Below are 12,083 nucleotides of genomic sequence, written 5' to 3' on the forward strand. Positions count from 1 at the left end.
GAGTTTCAAGTTTAACTGGTCACTTTTTTCATGTAATACAACTTTTACTGGAAATGTGAGAGACATACTATGATTATTCAGACTTGGGCATTGCTCCACCTCACCGACCCCTTGAAGAGCCTGTGGGAAAGTCCATGGACCATATTTTGAGAACCTCGGTTCTAAGCAGTAAGGTAAAAATACTCCTTGATTTCATGCCTCATTAGATCAATAAGAAAACACAAATGTAAAATAAAAATATCTGTATTTTTCTGCTTAAATCCACATACATCTAAGAGACAGAAAAGGCACTCCCAAACTAGGCTATATGATAAACCAAATACTTGGCCCACACAGAAAATCTGACTCCAGAATGTGAAATTTATCAAGCACTTGCTCAATCTCTACAGCATACACATTTTAGAATATCCATTCATTGAGACAACAAAAAAAAAAGGAGAGGAAAAAAAAACTTACAGGAATGTAAATATGAAGTTATTAGATCATAAATTAAACTGCCCACTAATAATAGCTAATACTATTGCCAGGCATTGTGCTAAACACTTCAGACAGTTATTACATTTAATCCTCAAAACAAACCTAAAAGGTAAGTACTATGAACTCCCATCTGATATATACAGAAACTGAAATATAAGTGGTTTGCCTAAGGTCAGAGGAAGAATGTATGGTAGAACTGGAATTCAAAACAAGCATCCTTCACATAACTACACCGCCTCCTGCAACAAAGTCAAATGGTCATCATATGAAAAAATAATGGGAGTATCGTTTTTGAATGAAGAGTGTTAAAAAAGCAAAAAAAAAAGGCAAACTCACAGTTTTTAGTTCCATCAGAACTTGTTCATCGACTCCATCATCCAAAAAGATGTCTCTCACATCATTAATAACATCTTCAATCACAGATCTGTATAATTTAGGCTTTAAAGGGAAAATAAAAATTTAAGACTGTTGAAAAAGACTGTTTTTCACATATTAAAATAGGTAACGTTTCACAAATTCAAAACAAATTAACACAATAGTCGTTTTTCTAACTCTAAAACTTATTTTAGAAGATGTAACTTTAAAGGAATGATCATTGTAAAAAGATCATTTGCCTTAGTTAAATTGAATGACTTGATGACTGCATATTGTAACTAAAGTTTTATGACTATTTAATACAATTCATATTTAACACAGAAGATCATTACACATAAAAAGCCCACACTATTTTCGGTTATAATTTCTATGTTGTTATAGTCAAAACAGTCAATGGGACCCAACAATATAGTATTACTGGTTGCTATGTCTGGTTCTTATTATTCCTTGCTTAGTTTAACCCGTTGTATCTCCTAACCTCATCTCTCTCTTAAGACTTCGGAGAGTCTTATGTTCTGTGATCATTTGCCTGGCAGTAATTTGCAAGTTAATGAGTACTCAAATTTAAAATCACCTGATTTTGGCTTTTGTTACCCAGTCTGTACCTTTAAATTATACCATAAGGCCTTTCCTATAACCACAATGACAGGTCTCGGTCTCAGAGGAACAAGGCACAATGATCTCTTTTCCAGGATTTCTCTCCTACTACTGCCCAGAGAAGAAAATGGCAACCCACTCCAGCATTCTTGTCTGGGAAATCCCATGGACAGAGGAGCCTGGTGGGTTCATGGGGTCACAAAGAGTCAGACATGACTGGAGAGACTAAAACCAAGGAGCTGCCCAGATGACTCTTGGAACAGAATACTGAGCAGCCTTGATACTTATTTTTTAACCTATTATTATCATAACTGTTATTATTGGCATTACTGGGCAGGGGGGGCTTTTAGAAGGTTGCCAAAAAGTAAAATGAGAATAGATGTGAAAGCACTTCAAAAGTATATAAAGTATTTTTAAAAAACCAAAAATTAAGAGAACAATTTGCCCAACCCATATCCTATTTTTAACATGTTGGACAAAAGGAAGTTTGCTGTCAGAGTGTAAAACCAGAACCACCTTGTTATAAATTCTATCCATTATCACAAAAAGCTATTAACAGCCTTTTTGTTTTAATGCTTTGTCATTATTTGCACTTTATATGTTGCTTAAGGTAAAAGTTACTGCTACCCAATAAAACCAAAGGTTTGCTCTTATAAGCAAACCTCAAACACAAAAGTTTTATTAGCATCTCCATCAGCAATACTGTTATCACAGGGGAAACCTCTTTATGTGTCCTTGTCCAGCCAAAAATACAAGTATGTTCCTCTATATAACTTACCTCAACCATTAAAATCCATTTGTTCCCTTTCAATGCAACAGAATAACAATGTATCTGAGTTCTCACCTTTGCTGTTCCACTTCTTTTTATTTTGCCACATCTGTCTCTGTGAACTAAAATTATTCAAGTGACTTCTGCCATCTCTACAATATCTCCTTAAAATGTCTCTCTGATTCTATAAACAAGGAAAGCCTGACTATGGATATTACTTTATCTATAGTGATTCAACTACTGAATTATAAAAATACATTTATAAAGTTTTTTTAACCAATGATTCAAGGCATTATAAAGATGCAGTGTAATTTTAAATTGGCAGTGTAAATCTCATATTGACAATATAAATTTATTTTTCAGCAAAATAATTGTAATGTTTCTGAAGTTAATCATCCCTAAAAATATTCTGCTTGGATATCTGCACATTTATTGGTACAATGTGCTTTCTTCTGGCACTCCCTAGTTAATGAAACAATCCTGCTTTAATATTTTGTTTTTCTGCTTTAATTAACCCACAACCTGACCACTTAATGCATTCGTATGCACTATAGTTAAAGGGAAATGTGTATTCATCATTAAGTACAGAATTTTAAATTGTTCAAGAGTTAAAAAGCACCCAAATTACTGTTGTCTTTCAGAGTATGCGAGTACATAGGCAATATTTGAAAAAAGCAATTTCCAAATTATTTAAAATGCTAAACTTTACTTGAACCAGTTTTTGCCTTTTATGGAATACACAGTAATTGAGGTTTGTCCTGGTTTTCAAACACCAGATATTCCAAACTCGTAAATTAAAGGGCCATTAGTGTCATTAAGTAACAAAGAATTTCTTTCAAAAGTGTTAGTTCCTAGTACAATACTGGAAAATAAACTGGATTAATTTCTACACTGGATACCATATGAACATTCAATGCAGCAAAAAGTCTACTTTGAACTTTTTTAATACCCAGTTTGCACTAAGCCTCTTCACATTACTCACAATTCCCCTAACAATTAATATACTGTAGACACAAGACCCTACGTCGAAGGTTTAGGCACTTCTCTATTTCTTTGCAAAGCTGTGTGTCTCAAACATTTATTATAGGAAAACATGATGAAATATTAGCAGCTGTATTTCTAACATGTCCTGAATGCTCGGTGAAAAAATACTACCAAAATCAAACCCTCTACAGCTAGCAGTTAATAAAGCTTTTTAAAACAATAACTGACAATAGTGCATGTACCTTCTTAAATACAGAAACGACTAGACATCTGAGCTTAAAATTGTTTTTAAAAACAAAAATAAAAAGAAGAGACGGCAAGTCTATTCTCCCCTAACAAAGACCGGCAAATCCCAGCTGCTGCGTCCAAACAAAAACTTGCGGCTCCGAAGGCCGCCCCGACTGGGCACAAAATTACAGGACAGAAAAGGACCTAGAAATAAAAGTGAGCTCTGCACGCGCCTGCTTCTCGCCTCGGGAGCACGCACCTCCCAGCCCCGCTCTCAGCAGCTCTCACTATTTAAAGCCGGATCTGGTGTTTAAATGGAGAGGCGGTGACGTAGGCCTGAAAAGCACCTTCCCATCCTGGCAGAGTCTATATTAGAGAGCGGCAATGGCTCTATATAAACAGGGCAGCCAAAGGGAGGAGGACCACAAGGCTCAGGGACTGAAAAGCAGGGTAAGCGGCCGCAGCCATGATGGATCGACCCGAGTCGTCAACGGTACGGGGCCGGGCTGCCGCGGGGCTGGTCTGCGTTTGGGACCGGGCAGAAACGTGTTTTATTGTCAAAATAAAAATAAAAAAGAGTGGGGGTGGACTCGTGATCACACTGCGTTGGTGACTGACAGACAAGGTTATTTATGTGACTGCTTTTTGCAAACCTACGTGATCGCAAGGAAAAAAGGAAAAAAAAAAAGGACCAACGGTGGCAAGTTGGCAGATTTCAAGGCGAAAGCGGGGCACTTTGGACCACTGGAGGCTTTGTTTTGTTTTGGTGCTTTTGCTAGTCGGAGGTATATACGACGTGCGGGGAGGGGGGGGGGGTTGCTTCCCCTTCGCCATTTTACCGATTCAGAAGGAACCGAGATAAGTGCTTTTCAACCTTCGTCTTTTTTTTTTTTTTTTTTAAATAATACATAAAATGGCCCCAGTGAAGGCTCCCTAAGCACAACCGCCAGAACACCTCAGAGTAACCCCCAGAGTAGCCATTCGCCTTCCACCACATTAACAGTGGATCGCGGTGGGTCTCGAGGGGGGACTCGCCCGGCTCCCCCAGACGCCGGTTTTTCTTTGAGGCGGCTCGCGGGGAGCCCCTTCTCCTGCCGGTTCGGGGGCGGGCGGGCGAGGGGGGTGGGTAGGGAAGCGGCGGCTACCCTCCTGCCCTCCCCTCCTGGCGACCGGGGGGGGTCGAGGGCCGGGACCGCGCGCTCGCCCCGGCCCAACCGCCCCGCGGCGGCCCCAGGCCCGGCCGGCGCCCCCGCCCTCCCCGCCGCCGGCGCCCCCGCCGCGAGCCCCGGCGCCCGCCCCCCACCACCCCCCGCGCCCCGCCGCCCCGGCCCGCGCCGCCCGAGGCGGGAAGCGGCGGCCGCGCGCGGGCGGCTGAGGAGAGTCGAGGCCGGGGAGTCGCCGCCGTCCCCGCCCCCGCCCGGTCCGGCCGTTGCTCGCCGCCTGAACGAAGCCCCCGCCGGCCACCGAACCACGTCCTTACCACGGTGTTTGTATTTGCCGAGTTCGCCATTTCCACACACAACACAAACAAGAGTGGGGGGGGCCACCCCGAGGAAACAAGATGAAAACAAAACGAAAAAGAAAGGGGGAAAAAAAAAAAGAACACTCGAGGGTGACCCAAGCCACCGCAAAACTGAGGGGGAAATCTTTCAAACAAAATCGGATCCTGACGGAGGAGAGGGGAGCGGCGAGAGGAGGAAGGGGAGGACGGAGGGAGGGGGAGTCCTCCCGGAGCTAAAAAAACTCGAGAATCGCCCTTTTAAAAAAAAAAAAAAAAAAAAGGCCACGACCCTTCAGGGGTCCCGGGGGGCGTTGCCCGCTCCCCACCCCCGCGGCAAGGAGGGAAACCACCACCAGTCGCCGCTCCCCGCGCCGCCGCCGCCACCGGCTGCAGCTCCAGCCGTCCGGTCCGCCCGCTTCTCCCCTTTATATAGTGAGCCAACGAGCTGCGCGAGCCGCCGCCGCCGCCGCCGCCGCCGAGAGACAGGGCGGAGGGGGGGAGGGAGGGGCGGAAAGGGCGGGGGCAGCGGTGGGCGGGGCCGAGCGCGAGAACACCGCGAGAGCCGCGTGCGCAGGCGCGCCGGGGCGGAGGCCGCCGCAGGCCGCGTTGTCGAGCCCTGTGGAGGGCGTCGTGAGGGGCGGGGCTGACTTAAAGTTGTGAAGAAGGCCCGCCGCTTCCCCAAGTCTCGCGTGATCACGTGGTCGGCACCCAGGCGGAAGTCTCGGGCAGCTGCTTCGGGATAGTGAAGTAAAGTGAGGTGGTTCAGTCATGTCCGCATCTTTGCGACCCTGTGGACTGTAAGCCCACCAGGCGCCTCAGTCCGTGGGATTTTCCGGGCAAGAATACTGGAGTGGGTAGCCATTTCCTTCTCCCTTCGGGAGATAGGGGCTCGCTAACCGTTGCCGGAGAAAAGGCGTGAGTGCTGGTAACCCTGGAGTCCAGAGCTAGCTGGGGGACCGCCTCCTGAGGGGTGTCTATACGCCGTCCGGCGCTGGAGGGGCTCGAAGATGTGGAAGGGGCAGTGGCGGTCGCCCCATTAGGCCTGGCCGCGGAGGAGAGCCGGTCACGTGCCCCACCCCGTCGCCCGCGCGCGCTCGGACCGTGGGCAGAGGTTCAAATGCGGAGTCATCTCTGAAGAGGAGCTCAGCTCAAATACCACATTCGGAGGCGTGGGCACCTCTCGCCTGGCCTGGGTCTTTAGCTTGCAGAATTGTACCGAGTTCCTAAAAGCTGATTTGCCACACCACCCCCCTCCCCACTTTAACACATTCCAGAATCAACGACACCTGAAGCCAGATGAGTTGTCTCCGCGGGTACATCCACGAAGCCTCTGGGTTTCAAGTTTCCCAAAGGTCCGGCCTCTACTATCCCACGTACTTTAAATGACTTTTCAAGGCAGTGGAAAAAGCCACCCCCTCCCTCTTCAACCCGAAACGGATCACCGGGATTATGACTGCACAAGTCCCACCGGTTTTTAAAAACGTTGCCCCAGTTCAGTGACTCCACGTGGCCAAGGTATATTAACATCTGAAATATTGGGCCTCTGACCCCCAACAACTGATAGGGTCTGTTGCTGCTAAAGAGCGGGCAGAAAATGTTCTTGTCTTGGGGTGCAGCTCAATAGACATTTGACGTACTCTGCGGAAGCTAATCACCCGCCTTTATAGCAGCATTTCACACAACAGAGAATGTTCTATGTTTTAAAAGGTGGAACTTAACAGTACCTAATTTTTTTGTCCATAGGGAATTTCCAGAGACGGAATGTGGTCTGGACAAATGAGGGAGTTTATCTTCAAAAGGCAAAGCAAAACAAAATGTCAAAGTTACATAGTCTCAAGCCATATTGGAGGAACATCACTTGCTTCTCAGTTCCCTGCAGAGTTGCTTGTTTGGGAGCATCAAAAGGAAAAAAAAAAAATCACAGAAAATGATAGTGTTCTTTATGCTGTTCAGCCGCTCAGTTGTGTCTGACTCTTTGCAACCCCATGGATTGCAGCACATCCTTCATCTACCGGAGCTTGCTGAAACTCGTCCATTGAGTCGGTGATGTCCCCTTCTACTGCCTTCCATCTTTCCCAGCATCAGGGTCTTTTGCAGTGAATTGGCTCTTCGCATTAGGTGGCCAAAGCGTTGGAGCTTCAGCTTCAGCGTCAGTCCTTCCAATGAATATTCAGGGTTGATTTCCTTTAGTGTTCTTTATACATTATATAAAATTATGATTCTGTCAATATTTGTAGTTCATTTAAATGTCAGGTGACCTTTAGCCGGAAAAGTTAATACTAACCAATACTTTACTTTTCTATTTTAAGACGACATGCTGGTGCCTTATTTAAGTATAATACTGCTGTTTGCCTGTGGAATCCCTCACTTTTCACCTCATTTTCTTTATCGCTTCATGTTCTTGAATGATAAGTGCTCTGCTGTTAAAATTAAGATCATTGCAGATAGGGCATGGGGAAGAATTTATGAGATTTATTTGCCACAGAATTATTCCTTAAAGGAATTGATGACAGTTATTCTCTGACTGGATCTGACCTGTAAAATAATAGAGTACAGTGACTGGATTAAAAAGGCAGAAAACTGAGTCCAGGCCTCCATTTAAGACCTTCAGACTCCCTGGAGGCTCTGCATCAACCTCCTTTTACATACTCTACATTACAATAATACCTTGATTCATATTTACCCAAGTGTCTCAGTGGTAAAGAATCCTGCTGCCAATGCAGGAGATGCGTTCGGTCCCTGTTTGGGAAGATCCCCTGGAGAAGGACATGGCAACGCTCTTCAACATTCTTGCCCGAAAAGTTCCACAGATGAAGGAGCCTGGAGGGCTATAGTCCATGACTTTGCACAGAGTGGAAGGCAACTGAGCATGGCACATTTACCTTCACCACTGCTCCTCTCCCATGACTAGCATCTAAGAAACCATCATGGATTCCATTCCAATTGTTTTCCAATATTCATTTAACTATAATGTGCTTTCAATCACAATATGTATATGTCAGCTAGTCTAATTCTGAAAAAGACATTTTCTGATCTTGCACCAAAATGGTAGTCTGAGTAATTTGGAGGTCACAGCTCTCGACTTCACAAAACTGAAAATTTGTGAACAGAAAACCTCCCATGTAAGACTGGGGTTACCATCATATTTCAGTTGCTTTTATCTAAACTTTTTCTTTGAAAGTTATGACCAACCTAGATAGCATATTCAAAAGCAGAGACATTACTTTGCCAACAAAGGTTTGTCTAGTCAAGGCTATGGTTTTTCCAGTAGTCATGAATGGATGTGAGAGTTGGACTGTGAAGAAAGCTGAGCGCCGAAAAATTGATGCTTTTGAACTATGATGTTGGAGAAGACTCTTGAAAGTCCCTTGGGTTACAAGGAGATCCAACCAGTCCATTCTAAAGGAGATCAGTCCTGGGTGTTCTTTGGAAGGACTGATGCTAAAGCTGAAACTCCATTATATTGGCCACCTCATGCGAAGAGTTGACTCATTGGAAAAGACTCTGATGCTGGGAGGGATTGGGGGCAGGAGGAGAAGGGGACGACAGAGGATGAGATGGTTGGATGGCATCACTGACTCGATGGACGTGAGTTTGAGTGAACTCTGGGAGTGGGTGATGGACAGGGAGGCCTGGCATGCTGCAGTTTATGGGGTCGCAAAGAGTTGGACACAACTGAGTGACTGAACTGGGGTCGCAAAGAGTTGGACACAACTGAGTGACTGAACTGAACTGAACTGAAACTTTTTCTTTATATATGAAAGTTTAAATAACTTTTCTAATTTTATCATCTCCTTATACCATATATGAAACACTTATATTGGATTTTCAGTTTGTGAATTCATACTTTATAGCAGTCACATACTTAGATAGTAACCTAGTAGTGCTCTTGCCTCTAAATGAATATTTTTTTTAACTTCAAAACATTTTATGTTCGAGAATAAAAACTTATTTATTTCTTTTAATATTAATATCTGCCTAACACTGAGTAACTGTCAAGAAAGAAAAGGAAAAACTCAATACCTAAATTTTAATATACCATGAACAGAGTGACACCAAACTTCAGTGTGTCCAAGCATTTAAATGTTTTATTGTCCAAATGACTATTAAGCAACAATACCAAGGAAGAAGAAAATCTAAGAAGACTACTCATTGGCTTAAAATAAAATATCGTTTTGTAATTTCCCTTTATCCTATATCTTAAATAATGATAAATGAATAAATAAAGCAAATGATGTAATGTATATAGGCATCATGCAGCTCATATATGTTCAATAGTGTTGGTTTCTTTTGTGGGATACAGAAGTTGAGAGGAAAGATCTTATATCTCAAACTTGCTAATCCTAATGAAAGTCTTATTGTAAAGTATACTGCATAGTTATTGCATTCATTCAAGGTATATACTGCATTCATTCAAAGTGTGAAAAGCACTGATATATTTCAGTCCTACCAAATAATAGTATATTCTGGTTTCACCTAATTTTTATTTGAGGTATAGTTGACTTATGATATTGTGTTAGTTTCAGGTATACATCAAAGTGATTCAGTTATATGTGTGTATTTTTTTCAGATTTTTTTCTATTATAGGTTATTATAAGATATTGAATATAGTTCCCTGTGCTATACAGTAAATCCTTGTTGCTTATCTATTGTATGTGTAGTAGTTTGTATCTGTTAATTCCATACTGCTAATTTATCCCTCCACCCTCCCTTTCCCTCTTGGTAGCCCTAGTTTGATTTCTATATTTGTGAATCTGTTTTTGTTTTGTTAGGTTCATTTGGATTTTTTTTGAGATCCCACATGTAAGAGATATCATATAATACTTCCTTTTCTTTGTCTCACTTACTTTACTAAGTTTAATCTCTAGATCCATCTATGTTGCTGCAAATGGTGATATTTCATTCTTTTTTAAGACTGACTAATATTCAGTGATATATATACAGACACATGAACACACCAGAAATATATACCACATCTTCTGAAGGCAGTCATTGGTTGGTGGGCACTTGGATTGTTTCCATGTCTTGGCTTTGTAAATAGTACTGCTATGAACATTAGGGTGCATGTATCTTTTCAAATTAGAGTTTTCATCTTTTCTAGGTATATATCCAGGAGTTGGATTGCTGGGTCATATGGTAGCCTATTTTTAGTTTTGTCAGGATCCTCCATACTGTTTTTTATAGTCACTGCACCAATTTACATTCCTACCAACAGTATAAGAGGGTTCCCTTTCTCCACACCCTCTCCAGCACTTATTATTTGTAGATCTTTGATGATAGACATTTTGACCTGTGTGAGATGATACCCCACAGAGGTTTTGGTTTGCATTTCTCTAATAATTTCGTATTTTCTTTGGTCATCTAATGCGAAGAACTAATTCATTGGAAAAGACCCTGATGCTGGGAAAGATTGAAGGCAGGAAGAGAAGGGGATGACAGAGGAGGAGATGGTTGGATGGCATCACTGACTCAATGGACATGAATTTGAGCAAGCTCCAGGAGTTGGTGATGGACAGGGAAGCCTGGCATGCTGCAGTCCATGGGGTCGCAAAGAGTCGGACATGACTGAGCGATTGAACTGACTGTCTAATAATTAGCAATGTTGAACATCTTTTCATGTGCCTATTGGCCATCTGTATGTCTTTGAACAAATGTCTAGGCCTTCTGCCCATTTTTTGACTGGATTTTTTTCAATATTAGGTTATATGAGCTGTGTGTATATTTTGAATATTAGCTCCTTGTTGAGTGCGTTGTTTGCAAATATTTTCTCCCTTTCTGTAGGTTGTCTTTTCACATTGTCTCTGATTTCCATTGCTGTGTAAAAGCTTTTCAGTTTCATTAGGTCTTATTTGTTTATTTTAGCTGTTATTTGTTTGGCCTTGGGAGACTGATCTAAGAAGATATTGTTACTATTTATGTTTGAGGATGTTTTGTCTGTGTTCTCTTCTATGAGTTTTATGGTAGTATGTCTTAAATTTAGGCCTTTAAGCCATTTTGAGCTTATTTTTGTATATGGTGTGAGGGAGTGTTACGGTTTCATTGATTTACATATCACTGTTCTGCTTGCCCAGCACCACTTGTTGAAGAGATTATCTTTTCTCCATGTTATGTTCTTTCATATTCTTTTTTGTAGATTAATTGACTGTAGTTGTGTGGGTTTATTTCTGGGCTGTCTATTCTGTTCCATTGTCTGTTTTTTGTACCAGTACCATACTGCTTTGATACTCTAGCTTTGTAGTATTGTCAGGATTCTTTTGGTCTTTTGTCATTCCATGTAAATTTTAGGATTATTTATTCTAGTTCTGTGAAAAATATCTTGGGTATTTTGATAGTGATTGCATTAAATCTGTAGATTGCTTTGGGTAGTATGGTCATTTTAACGGTGTTAATTCTTTCAATGTAATAACATGGGATATCTTTTCATTTCTCTGAGTCATCTTAGGTTTCTTTTATCAGTGTCTTATAGTTTTTACACATAGCCACCTCCTTGGTTAAGTGCTGCAGTCCATGGAGGTTGCAAAGAGTCAGACATGATTGAGCGACTGAACTGAACTGAACTGAATGTCCTTCTCTGCTTTCTTTTATGTCCTTTGTTTTAAAGTCTGTTTTTGCTGATATGAGTATTGCTACCCATTCCACCCCCACTTTCTGTTTCCATGTGCTTGAAATATCTTTTTCCATCTCAATATTTTCAGTCTCTTTGTGTTTTTTACCCTGAAATGAGTCTCTTGTAGGCAGCACATTGTAGGTTCTTGTTTAATCCAATATGCCACTCTCTGTCTCTTGATCAGAGCATTTAGTCCATTGACATTTAAAGTAATTATTGATAGTATGTGCTTACAACCATTTTAAACCTTGTTTTCCAGTTGTTTATGTTCTTCTTTGTTCATTTCTTCTTTTTGTTCTTCTGTGATAGCCTGGTGATTTTCTTGTATAGTATGCTTGAGTTCTGGAGAAGGCAATGGCACTCCACTCCAGTACTCTTGCCTGGAAAATCCCATGGACGGAGGAGCCTGGAAGGCTGCAGTCCATGGGGTCACTAAGAGTCGGACATGACTGAGTGACTTCACTTTCACTTTTCACTTTCATGCATTGGAGAAGGAAATGGCAACCCACTCCAGTGTTCTCGCCTGGAGAATCCCAGGGACAGGG

General features: G+C 42.2%; 1 protein-coding gene and 2 long non-coding RNA genes across 4 annotated transcripts in view; 2 read left to right on the top strand and 1 right to left on the bottom strand.

Annotated features, from left to right (window-relative positions):
- GTF2A1 (general transcription factor IIA subunit 1) overlaps positions 1 to 5,321 on the bottom strand; it is a 38,767-nt gene extending 33,446 nt beyond the window's left edge. The window contains exons 1-2 of the mRNA XM_055538822.1: positions 4,911 to 5,321; positions 814 to 915 (exon numbers count right to left, since the gene is read on the bottom strand). Coding sequence (XP_055394797.1) covers positions 814 to 915; positions 4,911 to 4,940 — 132 coding nt within the window. The 5' untranslated portion in view covers positions 4,941 to 5,321. The remainder of the gene's footprint in view (positions 1 to 813; positions 916 to 4,910) is intronic.
- Positions 3,821 to 12,083, top strand: part of LOC129621885 (uncharacterized) — a 44,258-nt gene continuing 35,995 nt past the window's right edge. For both annotated transcript variants that reach the window (XR_008699788.1, XR_008699789.1), the window contains exon 1: positions 3,821 to 3,923. This is a non-coding gene — a long non-coding RNA (uncharacterized LOC129621885). The remainder of the gene's footprint in view (positions 3,924 to 12,083) is intronic.
- LOC129621884 (uncharacterized) lies at positions 5,490 to 9,175 on the top strand. The gene is made up of 2 exons (XR_008699787.1): positions 5,490 to 6,446; positions 6,675 to 9,175. It is a non-coding gene; the product is annotated as an uncharacterized LOC129621884 (long non-coding RNA).

The sequence above is a fragment of the Bubalus kerabau genome, chromosome 10 (assembly GCF_029407905.1).
Source record: "Bubalus kerabau isolate K-KA32 ecotype Philippines breed swamp buffalo chromosome 10, PCC_UOA_SB_1v2, whole genome shotgun sequence".
Classification (NCBI taxonomy): Eukaryota; Metazoa; Chordata; class Mammalia; order Artiodactyla; family Bovidae; genus Bubalus; species Bubalus kerabau.